A 25,122-nucleotide genomic window follows, 5' to 3' on the forward strand; every position below is an offset into this window, starting at 1 on the left:
TTTACTTTTATATACCAAATAAAATATTATACAACTATATTATACAACAACAACAAAATACACCAAAAAATATAACAAATGTTAAACAAATAGTTGGATACTATTTTTAGAGCAACAAGTTTTTTGTGTGTATTATATTTCCAATAGTATTATCTATTTATTATAATTGAAAAAAAAATTAAATATAAATTACTAAAACATTAAAACTATAATTGATTTTTTTTAATTGATAAAACTTTTGTCATATTATTATACATACTATTAGGATATCAATACATATATATTACTAATAATATGATAATAATTATTGATATTATTATTATTATTATTACACACTATATTTTAAGGGTACATATAGTATAGTACATGTGTGTCTATATATTAGCTAAATGTTACAAAAATTTCATGTATTAAATAATAATGTAATTCAATAAAAACCAGTGTATACTGTATTTTATGTTACAAATTGAATCTAAGATCATATAATTATATATATAAAATATAATTTTTGATCAGTGTCAATTAATTGTTAAGTTTAAAAATTACCTAATAAATGATATATAAACATTTTGAATCGAGGTAAATATCAAATTTAATATAATATGATATTATATAAAAAAATTATTATTAACTAGCTAAAATTTAGTTTTTAAAAATGCTATATTAGTAATTTTATATTTTTAATGCTACCATTTTTTTTAAAAAATAAATTTTAATTATTAATTTATTTTATATTTTAATTGACAAATATATCACATATTTAAAACAAATTTATCATGTTTATTTTTCACTAAACGTCCAAATACAATAAACTATCGTTATACATACAATAATAATAATAATATAGTAGAAATATTTTATGGTTAATAATTAATTAATTTTTAAAAAATTATTAATATAATAATTTATAATAAATTGTCTAGGTTATAATTTTTAATTTTTAAAAATATAACATGTTAAATTAAATATTTTTGTTTTGATTATTTCGACAAATTTAAAATAAATTACGTGATATTTTTTATTAATATAATATGTATGTTAATAATCAAAATTAAATTTGCCAAGGTCAATTATTTATTTTTATTAATTTATTTTATGATATAATAATTTTTAAAATTTTTATAATTATACTAAAGATTATTAAACAATATTTTTTTTGCAAATATAGTTATCTCCTTAAATAATATCAATATTTGAACAATAATTTTAAGATTATTTATTAAAACCTGAAATTTATTTATTTTTTTAAATTTGTCTTTTAATAGAAAATTATAATTTTATTATTATTATTTGGTGTAAATTTTATTTATTATTCGTGATAWATATATATATATAAATTTAAATTTAATTTTTAAAAATATTGTTGATTCATAACAAAATTAAAATTATGACCAAGAATATTCTTTATAATTTTACTTTCAATTTAAATAATACATTATTACTGTATATAAATTGAATACACATATCTTAAATTAATTTTAAATATTTAAAAAAAACATTTATATAAATGATAGTAAAAAAATATTTTGACGATTGACACACATATTTTAATTTATATGTCTATTACTAAAATATTGTATAATATTATCTTTTTTTAAAAAAATATATTTCAATATACAGTATATAGTATTTACATCAACAACAAATTGATTAGATATCAAATAATAGACATTAAATTTTATTAATATCTTACTAATAAACCAAAAATTATTATAAATCAATAGATTTTGATATATCAATATATATATGATATACTGTATATATATATTTCAATGCTAACTAATTAATTAAAATAAATTTTCAATAATTTTATTTTTGTTATTAGCAAATAAATTGTCACCAGAAAAATGTGTTCAAATAGTAATAATAATTTACCGATAATTCGGTTCACAAATTGTCAGATACTTAGAGACCATAAGATAATAAGCGAAGACTTGTGGGTCAGAAACGGAAAGATTATAAATCCGGAACCGATTTATTATTTAGAGAAACGATTGGCCGATATTGTCATTGACTGCAACAATCGGCTCATAGCTCCGGGCTATATAGACCTACAGATTAATGGTATGTTTTTTTTATAAAAAATTTTTTTTTAATCAAATCTATGACTAAATAACTTATGGTATATATATATATTTTAATATACTATCAAATTGTAGGCCACTTTGGTTACGACTTTTCCAACTGTGATATCGATATCGAAGAAGCTGTCCATAAGACAGCACTGGGACTCGTCAAACACGGAGTTACCGCTTTTTGTCCCACACTAGTCGGTCACCCAAACAAACAAATAAACAATCTTAAGATTAACGATTATTTTTTTTTATTTTACTTTTTTCAGGTGACACAATCGCGCGATAGTTATCACAAAATTTTGCCTCAAATCAAACGTACGGCCGGTTCCAAGTCCTATGGCTCAACCAATTTGGGCGCACACGTCGAAGGACCGTTTATTAGTCCATCGAAAAAAGGTGCCCATCCTATCGACTATATTAAGCCAATTGGATCGTATGCTAACATCCAGGACATGTACAAACATATGGACAATATATCGATTATAACATTGGCGCCCGAGTTGGACCCAAGCGGTGAAATTGTCAGACAATTGGTTAAATCGGGAATTACCGTATCGGTCGGTCATTCGATGGCTACACTAGAGGAAGGCGAACGTGGTATCAATGCCGGAGCGACTTTTATTACCCATTTGTTCAATGCTATGCTACCGTTTCATCACCGAGACCCGGGTCTGGTGGGCCTATTGACATCGACCGGCATTACGAAACAGATCTATTACGGTATTATTGCCGACGGCATTCACACGCACTATGCAGCCCTGAAAATTGCATTCAAATCCAATCCCAAGGGTATGGTATTGGTTAGCGATGCCATATCGGCAGCTGGTTTAGGGGTCGGCCGACATAAGCTGGGCATACAGGACATCGAAATCAAAGACAATAACAAAGCATTTATCTCGGGAACCGATACCCTGTGCGGTTCGATAGCAGCACTGGACTATTGTGTCCGACATCTACGTCAAGTAACCGGGTGTTCAACAGTAGAGGCCATTGAATGTGCGACACTGCACGCGGCACAAGTAATGAACATGGCTGACCGTAAGGGAACGTTGGCTTTTGGTGCCGATGCCGACTTTAACATACTGGACGATAAGTTGAATGTTTTGGCCACTTTTATTTCGGGTCAATGTGTCCATAAAAATGACGAAACGTTAGACATTACTATTTGATGTGTTTTGTTGTTGAAAAATTAGGTAAAAAAATATTTTTCTATAAATTTTTAAACAATTTTATACACACACAACTAATTATAAGTTACGGTAATACAGTATAAATAACTGTATATTAAAAATATTACGGTAATACCAATACTACCCGTATTTGTTATTTTTATAATAACAACCAATACAAGTAATTCATATAATTAAAACATACATTTATGATTATTATTATTATTTTTTCTTAGTATTTATTTCGGTAATTATTAAATATATATTTTTTTATTATATATTTTTCATATACAGTATATAATTAGCAGTGAAATAAAACAAATAAAAATGATTAACACATTTATATCAAGTGTTTGTGATTAGGCGGGGATTAGGGATCTTAATCTACAAGAGATAGATAGACAGAGATAGTGAAAGAGAGAAATACAGATAACGAGAGAGAGAGATGACTAAACAAGGAGAAGGTGGGGGTTATCCATAGAATTGGTTGAATGGATGGTCGGGTTTTTTTAGGTGTTAAGTATTTGCATTCATTGATTGATTGATTGATGGTATCATTCATTGATAATTTCCTCGACTCTAACTAAAATACTTTCGATTAGATCAAAGTTCTGGAGCGCTAGCAAAACAATCTGATGCTTCTGTTCGATGGGAATGTTAGGCAAAACACCGCCATTCCGGGCGCCGCCGATCTTCACCTCAAAGTTGACTGAATTTTTGCCGCTTTTGTCGACACTACCGCTGGTCTTCTGTTCTTTCAATTTACATAATTCTAGTTTATAGTGAGCCCGGGATAAGTCCAGGGCTTTATGTAACGGCTTCAACAGGTTGTCCCCGATATAAGGCATTAGATCCCATAGTTTTGTTTCATTTGTCGATCGGCTGTCTTTTAGACAAATATATCTGATTAGGTTTAATGTGGCAAATATTGTATCGTTTTGTTCCAGTAGATCGCTGGCCACTTGTTCGGGTAGCGATGACTTGATGGCCGACTTAAGCATTCGATGTAAATGTTGGCCGAGAAACAGATCCGATGTAAACATAAAATCTTTATATATACTGATAACAAGTCCCTGAAGACCCGAATGTTGTTGGGGTTGCGATAGTAATGACAATAGAATTTTATAGCGACCACTGTTGTCGAAGGCGACGACCAGACGCCGAAAGATAGTTAGAGCTCGTTTACGATGACTTTCAATGGCCGAATAGACCATTATCTGGACAAGTGACTTTTCAATTGGTATAGCACGGATCAGGTCCAAGAAGTTGGCCTCGAGTTGCCTGTCGTTGATTTGGGACAACAGCTGCTGAGCCAATAGCAGACCCTTTTCGTAGATCAACGATACGTCCGACCGAAGCAAATGGTCAATGAATTGCAGATGAATTTCAAAGACATAGACATGGGTGTAGACAGTCGGTAGAAAATTGATGGCACAACACGTCTCGCAGTGTACCAGATATGACAGATTGGCCATCGACGAGATAAATGTCTCTTTTGTTAGTTCAATGTCCGAACTATCACTACTACTGCCACTCTTATTATTGCTGATGAGGTCGAGCCGTTCGAATAGCATATAATAGTTGGACTGTAAACGGGAGATCAGTTGGACTACATTGATGGCTAACTCGCGGGATTCTCCTTGAGTTTCATCGGTGAGATCCAAGTGAAGCAATGGATGATCCAGTAGTCGTAACAATGCCTTCAATAGGATATTTCGCTGGATATGTGGATCCGATGTCTTGCTATTACAGTTTGCTGTTGTCGTCGTTATTGTCTGACTGTCTGTCATTGTTCCGGTTGTTTGTGTTGTTGTTGTTGTACTTTGTTTGGTAACATCGACTTCATTGACAAATGTGGCTAAAAACGATATATACAGCGGTAATACACTGTTAATCTGTTTGGCATTAATATCATTATCGATAAATTGCTTTTCTTGGCCATCAAACTGATAGTCATCGATGGTTGCGGTCGACAGACGAGTTATATGCGAATTCAATGTCGATAAAACCCATTTCAATGTCTCATTACGTTTGGTCGGCAACTGAACCAATACACACTCAAGCGGTTTCAGTATGGCTTTGAAGACATTATGATCGCACAGCTGTTGATGATAGTCATCGTTGGTCGCACCACCACTACCACTGTCGCCGCCGCTGCCGCCGATCGTATCGTTTTCCAATTCGGCCAAAAAGGCAATCAACACCTCTTTCGGCTTACATAAGACACTGACTTCGAGTAGCAACTGTTCGCACGTATTGAACGTCTTGAATCGGAACTCATTGAGACCACGCAAACGATTGCAGACCAACGGTATGAGATCCCAGACAATATCGAAATCGGTGACAATCAACTGTTTCATCTGATCGTTGCGGAACAGTTCGACCGCTTCCCTCATCTTATGTTTATCTAAATAGCATTTCAGTTGCGATAAGAACATCTGTTTGACATCTTGTGCCGACATTGTCGGTGTCGGTGTCGACGCGCCGGTTAAGGTGTCAGCTTAAAGATAAAGAGTTGATCCACACGTGTCTGACAAACAAACAGCTGAGTGACACAAATCAATTGAATCGATCGATCGATAGGTTTGTTTGGTTTGACTGTAATATATATATCTCTCTCTCTGTATATACAATGTTATGGCGATAAACACAAGTGTGTGTTGTGTTTATGTGTGTAATGCTATTCAATAGTACAGTATTTACTGTACTCTACTGTGGTATATGTGGTATGTATTGAGTGTTTTACTGTATAAATATATATATTTTTTTTTTTGACTATAGATTTCAATGTAAAAACAGTTTTTTCAGTCAAAAAACCACACGTTGTTGTCATGTGATTGACATTCAACTCTCCTATCAATCACTTACTGTCTGTCTGTCTGTTTGACCGCAAGTTTTTTTTTTGACCAATACTTTACGGGACAACTTTGAGTGAATGAGTAGTGGACAGGACATCATATCCATAACAGCTGATCCACTCATCGACAACTAGTATTGTTGTTGTTGTAATTTTCAGCTCAAGAAACTTCTGTCGCGCGACGACATCATTATCGCGATGACAGCGGCCGCGGCGGAGTCGGCAACGATGACCATCACATATGAGGCCACTGTCGGAACTGGTTGCGAGTTTATAGCCGTCGAAGAGTGTCAGCAAAAGTTATCGCCCAAAACTGTTAGACAAATGGACGGCCGTGTGTTCATCGAAACCGACCGACCAGTTGCCGAAGTACTACAACTGAAGTCTTGCGACAATATCTATGTTGTTATCTATGATAAAGAATTTACTGATGATTTTCCGGCCGCCACTGATTCGGCTGGCGATGATCTGAGACAGTTGTTGGCCCGCGTGTCGTCTGACTGTCAATGGGAAAGTGGACTTCGGATATGGTCGGAGACATTCGGATGGAATAAATGCCAGTTGAATACTATATTGGACACGAACTGTACGGCCGACAACAGCGAACTAATTGAATTGAAGCCGGCTTTTCGGGTGACCTGTAACCGAACCGGTAGTCGACACAAGTTTACATCAAACGAATGTGCCTCACATTTGGGCGCCGTTATCAACGAAACCTACCGGTGGAAGGTATCGATGAAACAGTTTGACATCGAAGTGGTGCTTACAATCAAAGACCGTCATCTATATGTAGGACTGGCATTGACTCGGGAATCGTTGCACAAACGGAATCTGGTTGTATTCGGGCCGACCAGTCTCAAGTCGACAGTAGCCTTCCATATGCTATGGATGGCCAACATTCAGTGCGGCGATTTGGTTTGCGATCCGATGTGCGGTTCGGGTGCCATACCTATTGAATGTTTGCACAATTGGCCAACGTTTGGCCTATCGGGTGACAATCATCCGGTAGCTGTCGAACGTACTCAGATGAACAACGGCCACAACCAGTCGCTGGTGGATGTCATCAGGTTTGACGTCCGAGCGCTACCCTTGCGAACCAATTCAGTAGACGTATTCTGTACCGATTTACCGTTCGGCAAACGTTTGGGATCTAAACACGACAATCGGACACTCTATCCGGCCCTACTCATTGAGCTTAGCCGTTGTTCGCGTGCGGGCACCGGCCGTATGGTATTGTTAACGCAAGACAAACGAAATATGAACTACTCGTTAGGTAATCCCGCAGTGAAAAAGTATTGGAAAATTGTCCGAACAATGTTCGTCCGCATCGGCGGTCTCGACGCTTCCATATTTGTTGCCCGAAGAAATGCCGTACCATTTGAATGAATACATATCTTCCTCTTGAGTGAGAGCTCTTCATTGATAATATATTTTTTTTAATAATAATATATAACTTATTGTAAATACAATATTCAATGACTAAACCAATCGGTGATATCAATAAAAAAAACAAATCGCAAATAATTTTGTTTTTCTTTAATATTACTTTTTTTTAATTACATTCAGAAAACAATAATAAAAAAAACTTCTTAAGCAATCAACTCGTACGGTACGGGTTGCAAATTCTGCGGTTTGTTAACAGTCGACACCCGAATCAAATGGCCAGTACGCGGCTGTTTGGGCTGACGTTTCAATAACAATCGTTCGCCGGTTTCTTTTGCCAACTTTTTCAACTGTTCGTTACGTTTGACCCGATCCAAGAAGTCTTGGCGACACTTACTATGAGATAAGTGCTCCACTCGGACATTGATTTTCTTGGCAATAATACGATTGCGGACACGTTTGTTGATGATAACACCGACAGCGTGTTTGGTTACATTGTAGACGCGTCCAGTTTTGCCGTGATAGTACTTGAATGGCATACCCTTCTGAAAGGCACCGTTACCTTTGATATCGACAATATCGCCCCGTCTGTAGACTTTCAGATAAGTGGACAGATGTTCGACGCCGTGTTGTTTGAATTTACGGGCAAACATATAACGGGTTCCCCGTCTGATACCCTTTGGATTTGTCATCCTATTACCGACGGCGGCGGGAGTGAGGAAATGGTGTGTAGGGAAACAAACAGTTTGTTAAAAACTACCGATAAATAGGATATCAATGGATCACTTACTTGGATCAGTAGTCTTCAGCAGTTGCTGTTGTTTTTCCGACAACTATTTGATGGCTAAACACAACAGGAAAAGGAAGAAGTCTTTTAAATAATAACAACGTTTCAGTGTTGAAGAGGTGTTGTCCATAAACGACGTCCCATATAGTACTGTAGTATATGGTTGTTATGGAAACGTTGCCAATAAGGGAAACACCTATTTTTAATGCGGTATTTATTACATACAGTAGTAGTCATTGACTGACAGTTTGTTTTTGATTGCAATTAAATATTAATTAAATAATTTAATTAATTATTTATTTTTTATGATTAATAATTAATTAATTAGTATTTTATTTATTTTTTTTCACTGAAAACAAAATGTAATCAAAAAAAGACTTGATTTGTTTTCTTCACTGTCTGTCACTGTGTTTGTGTCTTCAACTGCATGTGAATCTCTTCCTCTTATATTTAGCGGCAAATGATGTCCGCAATTGTCGCCGCCGTTGTTATTGTTGCCGTTGCCGTCGGCCGCCAACTATTATCTCATTAAACCAATTATCACAACATATATCTCTGAAGAATCTCTGAAGAATATCTCTGAAGAATATCTCTGAAGAATCTCTCGGAAGAATATCTCTGAAGAATATCTCTGAAGAATCTCTCGGAAGAATCTCTCGGAAGTATATCTCTGAAGAATCTCTCTGAAGAATCTCGTGTCTCACTCTTATATATATACCTGAAGAACAAGAATGGCGTTTATATCGTTGTCGTCGTTGTTGTTGAGCATCACCGCCAGTGACAAACACATCCTACACTGTCTTCTCTTATTGATTGTGATACTGACATTCGAGTCGATGTCCGGCGGCCTGAAGTTGTGGTATACCGACAGTGACTCACCGCCAATCGATCCGTTCCAGGCGTACGGCTATTGGACAGCCACTGGACTCTATATACTCCGGGCGTTAGCATTGCTATCACTACCGCAAGTGTTGTGCAACTTCTTGGGCCTCACTCTATACAATGCTTTCGCTTCGAAGGTCACACTAAAAGGTACGCCACTGTTGGCACCGTTTATCTGCATCCGGACGGTAACCCGTGGCGACTATCCCGATCTGATACACAACAATGTCAACAGGAATCTCAATACGTGTCTGGGAGCCGGTCTCGACAATTTTATCATCGAAGTGGTTACCGATAGGCCCATTGGTCTGGTCAAGAGTCCACGTCTACGTGAAGTAGTAGTTCCCACTGATTATAAGACCAAAACTGGTGCCCTATTTAAGGCCAGAGCTTTGCAATACTGTCTGGAAGACGATAACAATATATTAGGTGATAACGATTGGGTGGTACACTTGGATGAAGAAACTATTATGACTGAGAATGCCATTCATGGTATACTAAATTTTGTGGTCAACAATAAACATGAATTTGGCCAGGGATTGATTACGTATGCCAATGAGGATGTAGTCAATTGGTGGACTACGTTGGCCGATAGTTTTCGTGTGGCCGATGATATGGGCAAACTTCGGTTCCAGTTCTATATGTTTCATCGGCCATTGTTTAGTTGGAAAGGTATGTATATATCATATATATATATATATATATATATATATATATATATATATATATATATATATATATATATAGTATATTTACTAATACTAACCGATATTTGACAATAGGCTCGTATGTGGTCACAAAACTCAGTGCCGAACGAGCCGTATCGTTCGATCACGGACTGGACGGTTCGGTAGCCGAAGATTGTTATTTTTCGATGATTGCCTACAAAAATGGCTATACATTTGACTTTATCGAAGGAGAAATGTGGGAAAAAAGTCCATTTACTTTATTAGATTTTCTTAAACAACGAAAACGTTGGATGCAGGGTATCTTTCTAGTGGTCCATTCCCCAGCCATACCCTTGCAAAACAAAATATTTCTGGCCCTATCCCTATACGCATGGCTAACAATGCCGTTGAGTACATCCAATCTGATATTTGCCAGCATATATCCTCTGCCATCGACATCCTGGTGTAACTTTTTGTCCACATTTGTCGGTGCCGTATCCATCTATATGTATATATTTGGTGTAATCAAATCGTTTACATTGACCCGTATCGGCATTGGCCGTTATCTACTATGTCTGGTCGGTGCCGTACTGACCATCCCATTCAATATAGTCATCGAAAATGTTGCCGTTTTGTGGGGTTTTATCGGCAAAAAGCATACCTTCTATATCGTTCAAAAACAATATAAACCATCGTTTAATGTTTGATTTATTGTTTGTTTTTCTAGTTTATACATAATATATATATATATATAAATTGTTGTTATATATTGATATACTAAGTTATAACTCTATTATTATTATTATTACCCTACTCATTTTATTTTTTAATAGATAATTTATTTAATTATGATTGTTAAAAAAATACGGTAATGTACTTGGTATAATTGATGAAAAACAATTGATTATTATTATTATTACGATTATATTATTTCCTAAATTTTATTATATTATTTAGTTTAATTTTTATTAGCTTTTAGCGAACAAATTTAATTTATTATTTACAAAAATTCATAAAAAAAATTAATTATAATTGTTTATAGATACTTATAATTTACTCATTAGATTATATTAGGTTTAGCCAACCCCACTCCCCCCCCCCTGTGCATAGATTTAATAATAATTAAAAATGTAAAACTGTAGTTAAAAAATTATATATATATATAAAATTGTAAATAATTTAATTTAATAAATCAATAAATAATTAATTAATTAATAATAATTATAAAAAAAGTTACAATAATTTCAATAATATATTATAAAAAATTTAAAAGCATTTAAATTGAATCAATATCTAACAATAAAATTAACTAGGTAAATAAAATCTGAATTTAAAAAAAATAATAATACAGTATAATAACAAATAAAACATTAATTATTAAACTTTTTAAATTAAATTAATTAATTAAACAAAATTTTACAAAAAAAATATATTTAATTTACAATAGTATTGCATAACATTTATACATTAAAAAGTCTATACATTATTATAGGTGTAATAGTTTTCTATTAATGTTTATATGTTTTGTTTGTTTATTATTATTATTATTTTGATTTGTTTTGTGGCAAACAAACAAACATATGATTGATATTTAATAGGATATATCATATCATATATCATATAATAGCCGATCCTATCGATGACCACCAGATAACTATGGCCACCACCACCAGTGATGATAATGATGAACAACAACTGGAACAATGTCTTCAACAATACAGACAAGAGGTTGGTGGTAGTAGTAGTAGTGATTTAATTCATCAGATCCAATGGATTTTGATGGTTATTATTATGTATTATTTTTTAGTTATCACTGGTCAATGCAACCATCGATGGCGATGACCAAAATAACGGCGGACAACAAGAGATTCGGGAGTTAAGAGACAAACTTCAAGAGATTATATCGTTAACTGAAGGTTTGTTTGTTAGCTGTTGTTGTTGTTGTTGATGATGATGGATGTGTCCATCAATTTTGAATGAATGACAACAATATATGATATATTGAAAGAGATTTTCCGCTTCTTTTAGCCGATTTGGTCGCTATTAAAAAAGCCCGACTATTGGCTGAAATCGAGTCTCAACAACAACAACAGCCACAAGAAAAAGTTGCAACTAATTCAAGTGATAATAATAATTATAGTGAACCACAACCATCATCATCGTCGACATCATCATCGAAGGACACAACAAGTGAACGACCAAACGATTCAATTGACGATATCCTCAGCGAACTGAATGGCAAAGAATGTAGAGTACCATTAAGTCAATCAAACGGTTCAGTCAGTTATCATAACGCTATCATTATGACTGCCGAAGAAGACAGCGGTGCCACTGATTTGTCAGCGATTAAAGTCAAAGTTTTCTTTATGTATCCGATGAACAACTCAATGCTTGCCTGTCCTCACTATCTGTCGGCCAGTTGTCGTTTTCCGCCAGAAAAATGTCGTTATTCTCACGGGTTTTCCGTATCGTTGGCCAACATCCGGCCATTTGAACCGATAGACTATACGGGTTTGCGGCGCGATTCGCTATGTTTGGCCAAATCTTCAGTAGACTCTCTGTGGCACAAAGCCATCATCGATGACATCAACAAAGATAACGATAAAATTATTGTCAAATACTGTGATAGAGACAAATGTGTGGATACTGTCGACATTGAAGATCTATTACCACTTAATGGTGATAATAATGATTGTTTTGATGGCGACAATTATCTACAACAACCAAATCTGAGTTTGAATGATGAAGAAGACGTCGACAGCGACAATCAGTTAGTGGTAACTGAGTTTAAAAGTGATTCAGCGATGGCTGAATGGGAAGCACATACCAAAGGTATCGGTTCGAAGCTATTGATGAAAATGGGTTACGTTTGGGGACAAGGACTCGGACAGAATGGTCGGGGAATTGTCGAACCAATCGAAGCCTATGTTTTCCCGACGGGTAAATCATTGGACACATGTATGGAGTTAAGAGATAAACATCTATCAGGGGATGACTTGAAGCAGAAAATCAAAGCCAAAGCAAAGTCGAGACGCATTCAGAAGTCGATAGCAAACGGCTATAACAGAGTCAACAATAATAACAATAGCAATAAAAAGACCGATGTTTTTGATTTTATTAATACAAAAATATTTGCAAAAACTTCAAGTAGTTCCACATCGACTAAAACAATCACTTCCAGCAGCAGTAGTGATACCAAATCAATAGACACTAAACAGCTAAAGACATCAAACATACAGTCATTGAATATAACATTATTTAAAGTAACGGAAGACTTGAGTAAAGCTGATAATGAATTGAAACGATTGAAAGATTCAATGGTTAGACATAAGAATAGATCAGACAGTGGTCTTATGTATAGTCAGTTGAAAGAAAAAGTTGATAAACAGATCCAATTGATTGCCAATCTTAAGAAAAAGGAGTCAATGATTCAAAGGGAACAATTGAGTCGATCTAATAAACATAAGTTAACTATATTTTGATTTATTATTTATTTTTAAAAATTATAATTAATTAAATATTTAAATTTTTGACTTAAATTACACCACTATCATGTAGACTATTATGATAAGTTAATGGGGGGGGGGGGTGCATAAATTTATCTAGATAATTTAGACTGTAAAAAATATATTATTAATTTTATATTAAATGACTGGTAAAATAATAAATTTGTTTTTTTTTTTGTATAAATCATATCTTATTGTAAAATATCAATTGTTTTTAATGATAATTATATTGTAATAATAATATTGTAAATAAAATCTCTGTCATAGATTTTTAAGTATATATATATTAGTAAATTATATAACTTGACTATTATAAAAAAACGTCCATGATATAATTTAACATTGTATATACTGTAGTAATTATAATGTAATAAAACTGATACACTAATACTAATTGCTAATTATAAGTTTACCCCCTGATTAATAATTATTATATCAATATTAAAAGTTAACCAGGGTGTGTTTTATTTATTAATCAAATTAACTATATACATTGTTTGATGATATATAATCTCGTAACTTTTGTAATTTTGTATGTCAAATCACTAATTTAATTATAAGTAAAAAAATAAAATTAATTTAAACAAAATAATTAAATGTATCATTAATTTATTGTTGATTGTGTGTGTCAATCAATTGTTTAGTATACCACTGATTACCGGTAATTGTTTAATTTTTTTATAACAAAAATTATGTGAAACTATCATCGATGGCCATCCTATGGATCAAACATAACTGTATGTAAATATATGATATATAATTTAATTTTAATATCAAATTAATAAAAACATCAGATTAGAAATATTTTTTTTTATTAATTATAATATAAATCATTAAATCATATTTATTACAATACAAAAAAAAACAAAACAATTATCACTAAAATTACAATACAAAAAAATGTGTGTATATATATTTTGTAGATCAATTATCAACTAATTATTTATTTAGTTTTTTTTTTATAAAAACAATCAATCATTCAATTAAACTAATTATTTATTTAGTTTTTTTAAAAATAAAAATCAATCATTCAATTAACTAATTTATTTGAGAAACAATTATATTATGTAATAATAATAATAATAAGACTATTATTTAAGATATCATATCTAAATAAGTGTTGTATAATAATAATTAATTAATTATAAAAAATGTATGGCTATTATTGTCATTTGATATGATTGTCATTATCTTCATCATCATTGTTGTTGTGGTTGAAGTTGTTGTCTATCTGTTTGCTGAAGTTGTATCTCTTGAAAGCGTTGGCTAATCCTTTGATTCATTTTCAAAAACTTATCGAAACAATTGTTAGCGCATTGTTCCTCTTTGGTGGTAACCGTACGTAATGTCATATCGTGGACACAATCGGTAAAACAAATTTCCGATAGTTTATTATAATTCAATATAAAATCCTTGAACTGTTTGATCTGATCGGCACCGGTTGTCTGGTCGGCCATATTGTGTTTGGTGTCAATCGGTCGGCGGGTGAATGGATGGGATAGTATGACAGACCACCACAAAAAATGTGATGATAATAACTGCTATAATTTAGTTAACAAATTGCAATTTGTTTGTGTTGTTGTTGTGATATTAACACTACTGTATAATAAACATGTGTTTTATAGTGTAATATATAAACAGTGATTATAGTCTAGAGTACTGTATTTACTGTGTATTTGACTGTTAAATATTATATCAATACAAATGCAATGCAAACTTCAAAAGTCATGTGATTAACGCATGGATTTCAATAGATTTTTTTTTTGTTAAAAATCAATTTTTTTATTCAACTAATTTTTGTCAATTTGCCGGACAATTGATACAATTACTACTCACTTAGACCCCGCACCCACCCCCCACTATACTTAAACTATATGTGGGTTTAATCATGTTTAAAATTAGTAGTTATTTAATTCCCCCCCCCCCCCAAAAAAAAAATTAATCGTTGATGTAAAAGCACAATTAATAAAAACTTATTTTTTTTAAAACTAAATATTTATTTAAAATTTTGTTTTTAAACTTTTTTAAAAAAATATTCAAACTGATTAATAATAATAATAATTAAAATTATATTATTTTTATTAAGTTATATGATATATATATCAAGTTATTTTCTTCTATTATTAATATAATTTCTTATATAAATTTTGTTGAAACTTTGAAGTTTTTTATTTTTAATATTTTAAAAATTAGTATTTATTATTAGTATAATATAATTATAAATTTAAAAAATAAAAAATTATACACAAATTCATAAATCGGTATAATATATACTTTTTTATTATTATTTTATTCAATCAATAATAAAATTTATATAAAAAAAATCAATTAATAATACTATCGGTAAATGCAAATCAAAATCACTTTCTGCACCGTTTTGTTTGTTTGTATTTTCTTCAAAAATTACATTTTTTAAATAAAAAACTTAGTATAAAAAAATGTTTGTTTGTTTTGTGTTTTTTTAATAATAATAATTATTATAATTTACAATATATTTCAATCAATGTGTATGTGTTTTTTGGTCCCAAATGATATAAGAAACAAAACAAACAAATAATAATAATATCAAAAATGATTAGTGATTTATACAATGAATACAAATTTAACTTTTTTTTGTACAAACATTTTGTTTTTTTTGTGCAACTTTTGGTGTATTTGTTTGTTTGTTAAATATATAAAATATAATAATAATAATAAACTCTAAAAAAACAATATTTTTTTAGATAATTAGTAAATTAAAAATCAATAACTTTTTCTAAGACACATATTAATTAACTATAATATAGCACACAATTTGTTTTATTTATTTTTTAAAAAACAATTGATTTTTTGTTTGTTTATTTAAAAGTGTATATAATATATAAAAATAATTATATAAATAAACTCTATATCACTCTCTATTTATTTCTATACTGTAGTTACCTTTAATTAATTAAAATAATTTTCAGTTAACACTTTCAATCAATGATTATTAGCTAAATATATATTTGTATAAATGTAAATATAAAAATATGTGCAATATTATTTTATATATAATAATAATAATTTAAACTATATATAGGTTATAATTAAATGTATAATATAAATATAAATATAGAATCTAGTTCAATTATGTGGGTATACTTTCAAATAAAACAATTCAACTCGATCAATAAAACAAATTGAATTAACATATTATAAATGTAGTTATAAATATAAATATATATATAATTAATTAATTAAGTATATAATGATTGTGTATATAAAATATAATATAATAATGTATTGAAGATTCAATAATAATGGTTTTCAAAGTGTTGTTGTTGTTGTTGTTGTTGATCTAAAAGTGATCTATTTTTATGATATACTTGTTGTTGCTGTAATTGTGACCTTTCGTTATCAAAAACGTACAATTGTTGACCATTTTGTTGTTGTTGTTGACTACCAATCGATTGCTAATTATTATTAAAGACAACAACAAAAAACAGAATTATTTTCTCTATTTAATACCACAAGAAGTAGTTCAGTGACACAATACCTGTTGTTGTTGTTGTTTCTTCCTATTGATTGATGCGTACGAATCATAGATAGGATCGTTAGGATAGACCCGCTGATAGAAAGCTCTCAATTGATCCATTCGTTCATTTCTGGTTATACGGTCATCACTGCCTCCAGAGTCATGGTTTGCTGTTGTCGTTGCTGTTGGCGATTGTGAGGTGTTGTTGTTGCTGCTGCTAGGTGTGCTATGTTTTGGTTGATGATCGCTACTACCACCACCACCACCACTGCGATTATGACCACCAAATCGTTCGCCAATTGCCGACTTTGATCGCTGTCTTATCGGTGGTAATTGTTGTTGACCTCCTACACCACCCCGGTGTGGCATATGTCCGGAATATTGGCGTTGAAATTGTTGTTGTTGTTGCTGCTGATGTGATGATGACATGGGTATCCTCTCCGCATTAGATGATATATAGATAGGCTGTCTATTTTGAGCACTGGAAGGTATGGCACCATTGGATGGTTTATCATAGATATCTTTATTTGCCTTTATATTATTATTATTATATAAAATGCAAATATATATATATATATATATATATGAGATAAACAAAAATAATTGAATTAATATATAGTTAAAATTTGTTTGTTAAACAAAAAAACGTTAAGATACAAAATACATGCATTTATTACTATAGATTTAGATTATATAAAGAGCCCACCAATACCTTAGAGGAAGAGGAGGAGATAACCAAATGCCGAGGACTGGGAGAATAGTTAGCATATATAGGATATGATACATATATTTGAGTATTATTATTATGGTTAGCATTGTTTAGCAGATTTCTATCGTTGTTTTGATCAAACTATATATAAGATTTTTTTTTAGAGAGAAAGAGTGAGAAAGAGAGAGAGAGGAACGTTAGGTATAATGTATATGTGCTGTATATTGACTAATATTAATTAATTAATAATATATTGTTGATATTTTGTTGGTATAAATACCTGATGTTTCCTATTGATCGAACTATAGGTATCATAAACTGCGGGCACATTATTATCGTTCGGATAGATCCGATGTCTGCCTTCCATACGCTGGTATTGAGCCCTGAGTAGAGCCATACGCTCGTTACGGGACATACCGGCTGCCGGTTCATTGCTATCATAGTTGGCCGTATGATCACCGGCTGTGCCGTAGATCGGCGTAATCTTTCCATATGTTTCGTGATTTGTTTGACTCCACTGTTGCTGTTGTTGTCGCGGAGCCGCTATTGGCTGTACTGACCGTACCATTTGTCCCGAATTCTGACGTTGAAGCTGTTGCTGATGTTGTTGTTGTTGTTGAAGCTGTCGCTGTCGTTGCTGTTCCATCAGTCTCTTGTAGTGCATTTGTATCCTCTCTTGTTCCATGACATAGACTTGTTGTGCATTTTGGTGATGGTTGCTTAGCGTACCATTTGATGGCTGATGATGATCATCAGCTAATCCTTGTTGTTGTTGCTGCTGTTGTTGTTGTTGTTTATCAGTCTTACGACCCTTTTTCGAGCCCAACTTAAACAATGTTTTCAACAAACGTTTCTTTTTGCCGCTATTTTTCTTCTTCAGAAAACCTTGAGCTTCGTCTTCGGTGGTCAACTGTGAAGACGTGGCCGTATTGGCCGTACAGTGTGTACTGGCCATTGAGTGAGCAGTACCGGCAGCAGGTTTCAGATAAATAGTTTGCGTACCGTAAATGTGTTGCTGGGGCTCATGTTGTCGTTGTTGTTGCTGCTGCTGGTGGTGACGTTGTTGTTGATGATGTCGATGACGTTGTTGTGATATATTTTCAACTGAAGAACCACTATCGCTGTCGTCACACTCTTCGGCAACTATTATAACAAAAAAATAATTAATATATTTACCGATAATTGATATAATCCAATCATATAATCAATTGTAATATCAATTACCCGTTTCCATAGTTTCATGATTATTGTCTTCATCGTCGTCGTCATTGTCCAAATCGTACGATCGGTCGACAGCAACCCTAAAGCTTTCGTTTGTTTCGCGACTTCGGGAAACACGACCTCTCGATGATGTAGTCGAATGTCGGGCTATTGTTGAAAATGGTTTGACAGTTGCCTCCAACTGTTCCTTTTGCAAGTCTTGCATCAGTGTCTGTAAACTTTCTAAACTACACGATCGTCGTATGCCGACACCACCACCAGCTGCTGCTGGTCCGACACATGTTTCTCGGTTAGTCGGACCGCCGACACGTATTTCCTGGCCATTGGTCGATGATGAATAACCGGATGATGTACGAACCGTATGATATGGACACGAACCGGGCGATCGACACTTCCCTATAATAATATTATGACATTATCGGTAATATATATATACAGATTATTATTTAAATATTTTAAAAAATGATAGAAATTTAAAAAATAATAAATAATAGATTTTTCGGCAAACAATCGGATGCAATCAAATAAAAAATGCAAATTATAAATGAAAAAAAATTAAATTATTATAAAACATATTTAAAAATATAATAGATTTAGGCAAACAAAACGATGCAAATTAACAAAAATTAAATGCAAATTAAATGTTCAAAAAAATAAAAAATGATAATTTCGGTAAACAAACAGTGCATTCAAATAAAATTAAAAGTGCAGACAATATATGTATACAACACATACAACAACAAACCCCCGGCGAAAACAGTGTTGTAGTTGTAATTGTGTTTCGGCTTTTTGATTGTCGGCCACTTTTTTCTGTTAATATAGTAGTAGTAGTTGTAATAATAACCAAATACCACACCACAAAAAAACAAATATCAAGATATTATATGTTAATAAACAACAAAATCCCATTAATAACCACAAAAAAAACAAACAAACAAACAATTTTAACCAATAATTTATAAAAGTTATTGAAAAAAACATCACCATATCATCTATGATATATGATTTATAAATAGATATCATAGATATATACATACTTTGATTGCTTTTAGTCAGATCCTTAACCCTTGTTTGATGTGTAGTAGGAGTAGTAGAAGTAGTGGTAAAAGTTAAAGAATCACAAGAAGTAGATCTTTGATTTATTAATGAAAGATTGTTAACTGTTTTATGAAATACTATATCCAAAGATAGAGAGAAAAAGAAAAAAAAGAAAGAATAATAATAATAAATAGGAGTTAATAAAAAAAAGTTAATTAATTTTTAATTCAATATTATATAACTGATAATCAATAATAATTTGTTTTGTTTTTTTTCATTGAAATGATATTTTTTTTAATAACACAAACCTAATTCATGTGGACTCAGATCCGATTGATTGTGGATCGGTGTCACCGGTTGTTGTTGCTGTTGATGATGTTGTTGTGACTGTGGTGTCGAATCTGGCATTTGTTGTTCCTTTTCACGGCCCAGTCGTTCCCTTTCCTCTTTGGTCTTTTTGTTCCGACGATAGGTATCGGTATTTTTTGCGTCCAACTGTGCGTGTCGTTTCTCGGACATCGATTGCCTACCGAAACCGTCGCGTCTGAATCCATCGGGATCTTCTTCATCGTTGTTACCGCCATTAAGCGATTGTTGACTTTGTAGTTGATGTTCACCACCATTATTATTGTTGTTGCCATCGTTAATACTGCTATCACCACCACCACCACCGCTGCCAACACCACCTGTCCTATAAATAGTATCATTTTCGGTACAATCTCTTTCGATAAGTACATCACTTCGAGTGATGATATTATTATTATTCGGCGTTTTCGTTGAGCCATAAATGGTTTGGCCATCAATCGTATATAATTGTTTAATATATGTCTCATCAGCAGATGATTGGCGTGTTTTCAATGGTGTCTGCGGCGGTGTCATCATCATCGTCGGTGACAACTCGTGTTGTCTGGACGGCGTGTTTTGTGACTCTTTTAGCGGTGATCTACTGGTATTAGACTGTATTGATTCGCTTCTTGGATGATATATAACAGTGTTGTCGCCGCCGGTACTGGTGGCCGATGGATAACTATTATCGTTGTAATTATTATACGAATAATCGTCTGAATTCATAGTAGTATTCTGACAGTAGTTGTAGTTATTATCTGAATTTGATAAACCATTTGACGATTCATTAGATACGGTACTCAACTGGGAATCATTTCGTTGATGAGCCGAATTGGGGACACCATTATTAATATCATGAAATTGATTAGTCATCGACATTGCCGACGAAGACAACTTTCGGGCAATGGTTACGGTAATGGCATTCGGATTGGCAATTGGACCGTCGCTCAGGATCATAGCCCGACGCAAGGTTTCCATTGCCTGACTGTTGGACATTCCCAACAATGGAATGCCGTTAATATTAACCAACTGGTCGTTGGTCTTCAAGCGGCCATCTTTGGAAGCGGCGCCACCATGGATCACCGATTTGACAAAAATACCCAAATCTTCGGTAACACCTCTGACAGTAGTTGTCTTGCCTTTCATACTGACTCCCAAACCGGCCGAACCCGTATCGTTCAATGGTATTTCAAATGTCAATACTTCGCGTTCATTGCCACCAACAGCTGTTTCAACACTACTTGACTTTTCCGGCGGCAATTGTCTCGGTTGCATAGGCGACGGTGACAGATCAACCTCCTGACGGGAGACAATCAGATCGACAATCGTACCCATCGGTTGGGTACGCAATATATTTACAGCTTCGGGTTGGGTTTTGCCAGTCATTTCGATGCCGCACACTTCGAGTAGGCGATCACCTGATCGAAGTCGGCCGTCCTCGACAGCGGCACCGTTCGATAGTATATTTTTTATATAGATGGGAGCGCAACCACCTGTAGGGTTATCACGGGTAGTAATACTGAATCCAAGTCCTTCGGGACCTTTTTTAAGTTGAATGTGATATTTTTTGCCAATTTTACGTGTATTGGCCACAACTAATGCTGCAGTAGTGGGAGTCGGTTTATGATTAGTACCGGTATTACCGGTAGTAGTAGCAGTAGTAATAGCAGCACTATTGGTAGTAATAATAGTTGGCGTCATCTTTTTGGTGGGCGTAACAGTGGCCAGTTTAGTTGGCTGAACAGCTCGTTCCTCACCTTCGACCATACCTTCGATGGCCCGAAGCTGTTGATGTTGGCGCATAACATTCACTGGCTTCGGCAGTACCGGTGGCGGACACGACGGCTTGAGCCGCAAACTACTACCACTATTACTAATTGAGCCGATATTTTCACTAACATTTTGATTACATTTAATTAGACAAAGTTTAATCTCATCACTGGTTAGGGCATCTTTGAATACACGCTGAGCGCCATCAAAGTCCATATAGTTAAGACTTTGGCCGTTGATGTCGATGATAACATCACCGACATTGAATCGGCCATCACGATCGATGCGGCCATTGGGTTCGATACCGATAATTAGCAAACCTTTTTCACACATATTATCACTATCGGGCAGTACATGTATGCCCAGTGGACCCGACTCTTTGGCCATTTTTACTATCACAGTCGACTGTACAGTCATTGTCACATTTTTGATGTGTGGATCGGAATTATTGTTTGGATGGCTATTATTATCACTACTGTTGTTATGATGATCATCGGCATCGGCTATCTCTTGTTGTTGTTTAATGTCCTCAATGGATAGCGATCTATTTACCGATGATGAGGATGACGGCGATGACCTTCTGTTGTTGTTGTTTTTGTTTGACGAACCGTAGATCATGTGCTTTGGCAGCGAATTGTAGTTTTTGTATAACTCTTTAGCCGAACTACGCTGAGGCGAGCGTTGTCTATCGGCAGCATCGGACCAAATATCCAGACTGTTGACGTTCATCGACAATCGGGCCGAACCTCTGGCAAATCGGCTGAACGTATTATTACTGGTGGTCGACGATGGTGTGTGCTCTGACTTGTCTTCGCTGGCATAGCCCTCCTCTTTGATACTGTTTGGCGACAGAGAGTTCACCGAATGTGCCTTATCTTCATCGCTGGCCGCCGACGTTGTCGTGTCCTAGAAATTGATTGACACAATTACAATGTATATGTAAACAACAATATCACCGCAAACTCGACAACAATACATACTTTGGTTTGACTACTATTGTTGTTGTGATTATTGAAATGATTGTTGGTATCGATAGTATCGTCCACCACTGTTGTTGGCGGCGATGATGTGTCCAATTGGCGTATCAATTGTTTTCGCCGTAATGTTAATCTGTTGACCTCATAGGCCAACTGTGTCCTAACGTTAGCTCTTTGTGCCAATAGTTCCAGTTTAGACAATTCACTTAAGTCGTGGTCAATCTATATGATAATTGGGCGCAAATAAGACAATAGTTAGTGTCCATTAAAAAAAAATTAATTAATAAATTATAGCATTCATTATAATCGCTTAAAATTAATTACATTTTCGATCTCTTTATTCAACAATTTTGTCGACATTTTTGTCTAAACATTCCTAACATATTATATTTAGTGTCGAAAACAAAATAATAATAATAATAATATCAAAAAAAAAAATATTTTAGTATTTTTTTGTGTGTGTAATATTATTGTCATAACTGTTGTGTTGACTCTCCTCTCTCTCTGTATTAGAGTCTCTCTCTCTCTCTCTCTCTCTCTCTAAATGTATGGTTCAATACAATGAATATTAGTTTTGGTTATAATATTATTGTATGTAAACTATGTATGCATTTTTGAATTGAATATCACTAACATTAGTCACTGTATACAGTATATACTGTATTTGAATTTGAATGCATATGTACTGTACATATTCACTGTATATATGTTTTCAGTGCATTGAATGCTATGTCTATAACAACCTTATAAACCAACAGTTTTTTTAGTTTTCAGTGGCACTCCATCTCATCCAATGTCGCCAAATATATTCCCCCCCAAACTGTTCCCTCTCTCTCTATATACTGTCGCCACAAATAACGTACCGGAAGTGGGTTTGAATGACTGGCCTCTCTTTCTCTATCTCCCTGTGCTCTTTGCTATGAAGGTCGACAAACAATTGGCTTATCTATCCTAATACCCAGTGGTGATGATATGACACACACACACACACACACACACACACACACACACACACACACACACACACACACACACACATATGTATGTAATATACATGTATAACGTTTTTATAGTGTAGTGTTTTTTTTAAGTATAACTCATTATTACTATTAGTGATATGAATTGAATGAATGAATGAATGAATGAATGAATGGGTGGGTGGGGTGGGTGTGACCCCACAAACGTGTATAAATAAATGCTATTATGCAATGCAATAGCATATATCACGTGAAACACTACACCAATTGTTTTTTGCTATACTAGTGTATAGTACTGTACCTATTAATAGCTTATGTGTGCAAATTGTCATATTATAATAGTTAGGGTTAGGTCGGGTTAAACTAATACTATATGAGTGCCGCCGCACTGGTATGTTATGCACTCTCACTTAGTAGTTATTACGCTTATGGATGTATTTGTAGCTTAATAATTAATTAATTATTATTTTATTTTACCATGTCATTTATTATAGGAATTATATTTATTTATGACACTAGAAAAAAAACAATTTTTTTTATGGCAATGAATATACAGATTTTTTTTTGTTGTAAAAATAAGTTCAATGTTTGTATGTGTGTTGTTGTTATCATAATTTTACTATTTATATAAATTATTTTTTAAAAAAATTGAGAGAAAGTTAAATTTTATGTATGGATTATTATGCAATATTATTTCTATAGAGCACTGGTATGTATTTAGTGAAAACTGTAAATAAAGAGAGAGAGAGAGGTCCTACCATTATGTCACCCCTGGAAAGGGTAGTTAGAATTTATTATTTTGTGTGTGTGTGAAATGTGTCGGGCCCCACATAAGTGTATAGACATTTTTTTGGGGGGGGGTGAGGGGGGAAATAAAATTTTTTCTACACATAGACACATTAGTCTGAATTCCATTACCTATTGTTGAGGTAATACTCGTATAACTAATGTATTTCCAAGAAACTGTATGTAAATTATGTGTGTGTGTGTGTGTGTGTGTATGTATGTGAAATCTACCCTAATATCAAGGTCAGGTACCCATATTATTTTCCAATGAATGTATAGATGTTTTATTTTATCTTTAAAAAAATTTATTTTTTAATACATAATTATATTAGATTAGCATGGTTAAATCACATATGCTATTCAATTGGGCTTAACTTTCTATTCATCATAATTACTGTTTATACTGTATAATTTTTCTATTGTATAGTTTTTAACCTGCTAAAACTATCTAAATTGTCCATGTTGCTATGAAATTG

At 33.3% G+C, this 25,122-nt stretch overlaps 8 protein-coding genes across 12 annotated transcripts; 4 read left to right on the forward strand and 4 right to left on the reverse strand.

The window, feature by feature from the left end:
* Positions 1–548: 548 nt before the first annotated feature.
* LOC128955100 (N-acetylglucosamine-6-phosphate deacetylase-like) lies at positions 549–3,359 on the forward strand. 2 transcript variants are annotated; one of them, XM_054300738.1, is made up of 4 exons: positions 549–579; positions 1,826–2,064; positions 2,160–2,269; positions 2,342–3,359. In XM_054300738.1, exons 2-4 carry the CDS (start codon positions 1,848–1,850, stop codon positions 3,242–3,244), a joined length of 1,230 nt encoding a protein of 409 aa, XP_054156713.1. In that variant the 5' UTR covers positions 549–579; positions 1,826–1,847; the 3' UTR covers positions 3,245–3,359. The 2 variants fall into 2 exon arrangements, with proteins under 2 accessions (XP_054156713.1, XP_054156712.1); XM_054300737.1 differs by lacking the exon at positions 549–579 and having other exon boundaries at positions 1,774–2,064.
* Positions 3,360–3,551: 192 nt separating this feature from the next.
* Positions 3,552–5,959, reverse strand: LOC128954865 (glomulin-like). Its single transcript, XM_054300464.1, has one exon. It carries the CDS (start codon positions 5,704–5,706, stop codon positions 3,799–3,801), a length of 1,908 nt encoding a protein of 635 aa, XP_054156439.1. The 5' UTR covers positions 5,707–5,959; the 3' UTR covers positions 3,552–3,798.
* A 66-nt stretch (positions 5,960–6,025) lies between these two features.
* Positions 6,026–7,597, forward strand: LOC128954866 (tRNA (guanine(6)-N2)-methyltransferase THUMP3-like). Its single transcript, XM_054300465.1, has one exon. The coding sequence runs from the start codon at positions 6,300–6,302 to the stop codon at positions 7,485–7,487; it is 1,188 nt and encodes a 395-aa protein (XP_054156440.1). The 5' UTR covers positions 6,026–6,299; the 3' UTR covers positions 7,488–7,597.
* Positions 7,598–7,627: 30 nt separating this feature from the next.
* Positions 7,628–8,401, reverse strand: LOC128954867 (60S ribosomal protein L21-like). The gene is made up of 2 exons (XM_054300467.1): positions 8,275–8,401; positions 7,628–8,177 (listed from the first exon to the last, which is right to left on the reverse strand). The coding sequence occupies exon 2, from the start codon at positions 8,174–8,176 to the stop codon at positions 7,691–7,693; it is 486 nt and encodes a 161-aa protein (XP_054156442.1). The 5' UTR covers position 8,177; positions 8,275–8,401; the 3' UTR covers positions 7,628–7,690.
* A 273-nt stretch (positions 8,402–8,674) lies between these two features.
* On the forward strand, positions 8,675–10,552 carry LOC128956345 (beta-1,4-mannosyltransferase egh-like). The gene is made up of 2 exons (XM_054302062.1): positions 8,675–9,825; positions 9,936–10,552. Exons 1-2 carry the CDS (start codon positions 9,003–9,005, stop codon positions 10,526–10,528), a joined length of 1,416 nt encoding a protein of 471 aa, XP_054158037.1. The 5' UTR covers positions 8,675–9,002; the 3' UTR covers positions 10,529–10,552.
* An 809-nt stretch (positions 10,553–11,361) lies between these two features.
* Positions 11,362–13,329, forward strand: LOC128956343 (zinc finger CCCH-type with G patch domain-containing protein-like). Its single transcript, XM_054302061.1, has 3 exons — positions 11,362–11,549; positions 11,629–11,737; positions 11,850–13,329. Exons 1-3 carry the CDS (start codon positions 11,478–11,480, stop codon positions 13,301–13,303), a joined length of 1,635 nt encoding a protein of 544 aa, XP_054158036.1. The 5' UTR covers positions 11,362–11,477; the 3' UTR covers positions 13,304–13,329.
* Positions 13,330–14,395: 1,066 nt separating this feature from the next.
* On the reverse strand, positions 14,396–14,975 carry LOC128955163 (mitochondrial import inner membrane translocase subunit Tim9-like). The gene has a single exon (XM_054300807.1). It carries the CDS (start codon positions 14,782–14,784, stop codon positions 14,527–14,529), a length of 258 nt encoding a protein of 85 aa, XP_054156782.1. The 5' UTR covers positions 14,785–14,975; the 3' UTR covers positions 14,396–14,526.
* A 1,593-nt stretch (positions 14,976–16,568) lies between these two features.
* Positions 16,569–23,292, reverse strand: LOC128955149 (partitioning defective 3 homolog). Of its 4 annotated transcripts, XM_054300790.1 has the most exons (10): positions 23,208–23,292; positions 22,887–23,105; positions 20,100–22,812; positions 19,791–19,928; positions 19,489–19,563; positions 18,757–19,149; positions 17,813–18,675; positions 17,536–17,673; positions 16,845–17,354; positions 16,569–16,761 (listed from the first exon to the last, which is right to left on the reverse strand). In XM_054300790.1, the coding sequence occupies exons 1-10, from the start codon at positions 23,241–23,243 to the stop codon at positions 16,600–16,602; spliced, it is 5,247 nt and encodes a 1,748-aa protein (XP_054156765.1). In that variant the 5' UTR covers positions 23,244–23,292; the 3' UTR covers positions 16,569–16,599. The 4 variants fall into 4 exon arrangements, with proteins under 4 accessions (XP_054156765.1, XP_054156766.1, XP_054156767.1 ...); XM_054300791.1 differs by lacking the exon at positions 19,489–19,563; XM_054300792.1 differs by lacking the exon at positions 17,536–17,673.
* Positions 23,293–25,122: the final 1,830 nt, after the last annotated feature.

Source organism: Oppia nitens, unplaced genomic scaffold (genome assembly GCF_028296485.1).
Source record: "Oppia nitens isolate AA-2021 unplaced genomic scaffold, nextdenovo-longstitch-racon4-pilon3 scaffold2_pilon_pilon_pilon, whole genome shotgun sequence".
NCBI lineage: Eukaryota > Metazoa > Arthropoda > Arachnida > Sarcoptiformes > Oppiidae > Oppia > Oppia nitens.

What these genes read in the sequence shown, in the direction of transcription:
- LOC128955100 (XM_054300738.1), top strand. Translation starts at nt 1,848, where the DNA reads ATGTGTTCAAATAGTAATAATAATTTACCGATAATTCGGTTCACAAAT. An exon ending in TATAGACCTACAGATTAATG is followed by an intron (nt 2,065 to 2,159) that starts GTATGTTTTTTT and finishes ATCAAATTGTAG; the next exon opens with GCCACTTTGGTTACGACTTT. An exon ending in CCGCTTTTTGTCCCACACTA is followed by an intron (nt 2,270 to 2,341) that starts GTCGGTCACCCA and finishes TACTTTTTTCAG; the next exon opens with GTGACACAATCGCGCGATAG.
- LOC128954865 (XM_054300464.1), bottom strand. Translation starts at nt 5,706, where the DNA reads ATGTCGGCACAAGATGTCAAACAGATGTTCTTATCGCAACTGAAATGC.
- LOC128954866 (XM_054300465.1), top strand. Translation starts at nt 6,300, where the DNA reads ATGACAGCGGCCGCGGCGGAGTCGGCAACGATGACCATCACATATGAG.
- LOC128954867 (XM_054300467.1), bottom strand. Translation starts at nt 8,176, where the DNA reads ATGACAAATCCAAAGGGTATCAGACGGGGAACCCGTTATATGTTTGCC.
- LOC128956345 (XM_054302062.1), top strand. Translation starts at nt 9,003, where the DNA reads ATGGCGTTTATATCGTTGTCGTCGTTGTTGTTGAGCATCACCGCCAGT. An exon ending in GCCATTGTTTAGTTGGAAAG is followed by an intron (nt 9,826 to 9,935) that starts GTATGTATATAT and finishes ATTTGACAATAG; the next exon opens with GCTCGTATGTGGTCACAAAA.
- LOC128956343 (XM_054302061.1), top strand. Translation starts at nt 11,478, where the DNA reads ATGGCCACCACCACCAGTGATGATAATGATGAACAACAACTGGAACAA. An exon ending in TTCAACAATACAGACAAGAG is followed by an intron (nt 11,550 to 11,628) that starts GTTGGTGGTAGT and finishes ATTATTTTTTAG; the next exon opens with TTATCACTGGTCAATGCAAC. An exon ending in GATTATATCGTTAACTGAAG is followed by an intron (nt 11,738 to 11,849) that starts GTTTGTTTGTTA and finishes CGCTTCTTTTAG; the next exon opens with CCGATTTGGTCGCTATTAAA.
- LOC128955163 (XM_054300807.1), bottom strand. Translation starts at nt 14,784, where the DNA reads ATGGCCGACCAGACAACCGGTGCCGATCAGATCAAACAGTTCAAGGAT.
- LOC128955149 (XM_054300790.1), bottom strand. Translation starts at nt 23,243, where the DNA reads ATGTCGACAAAATTGTTGAATAAAGAGATCGAAAAT. An exon ending in TCTGACTAAAAGCAATCAAA is followed by an intron (nt 19,564 to 19,790) that starts GTATGTATATAT and finishes CTATATTAACAG; the next exon opens with AAAAAAGTGGCCGACAATCA. An exon ending in TCATGAAACTATGGAAACGG is followed by an intron (nt 18,676 to 18,756) that starts GTAATTGATATT and finishes TTGTTATAATAG; the next exon opens with TTGCCGAAGAGTGTGACGAC.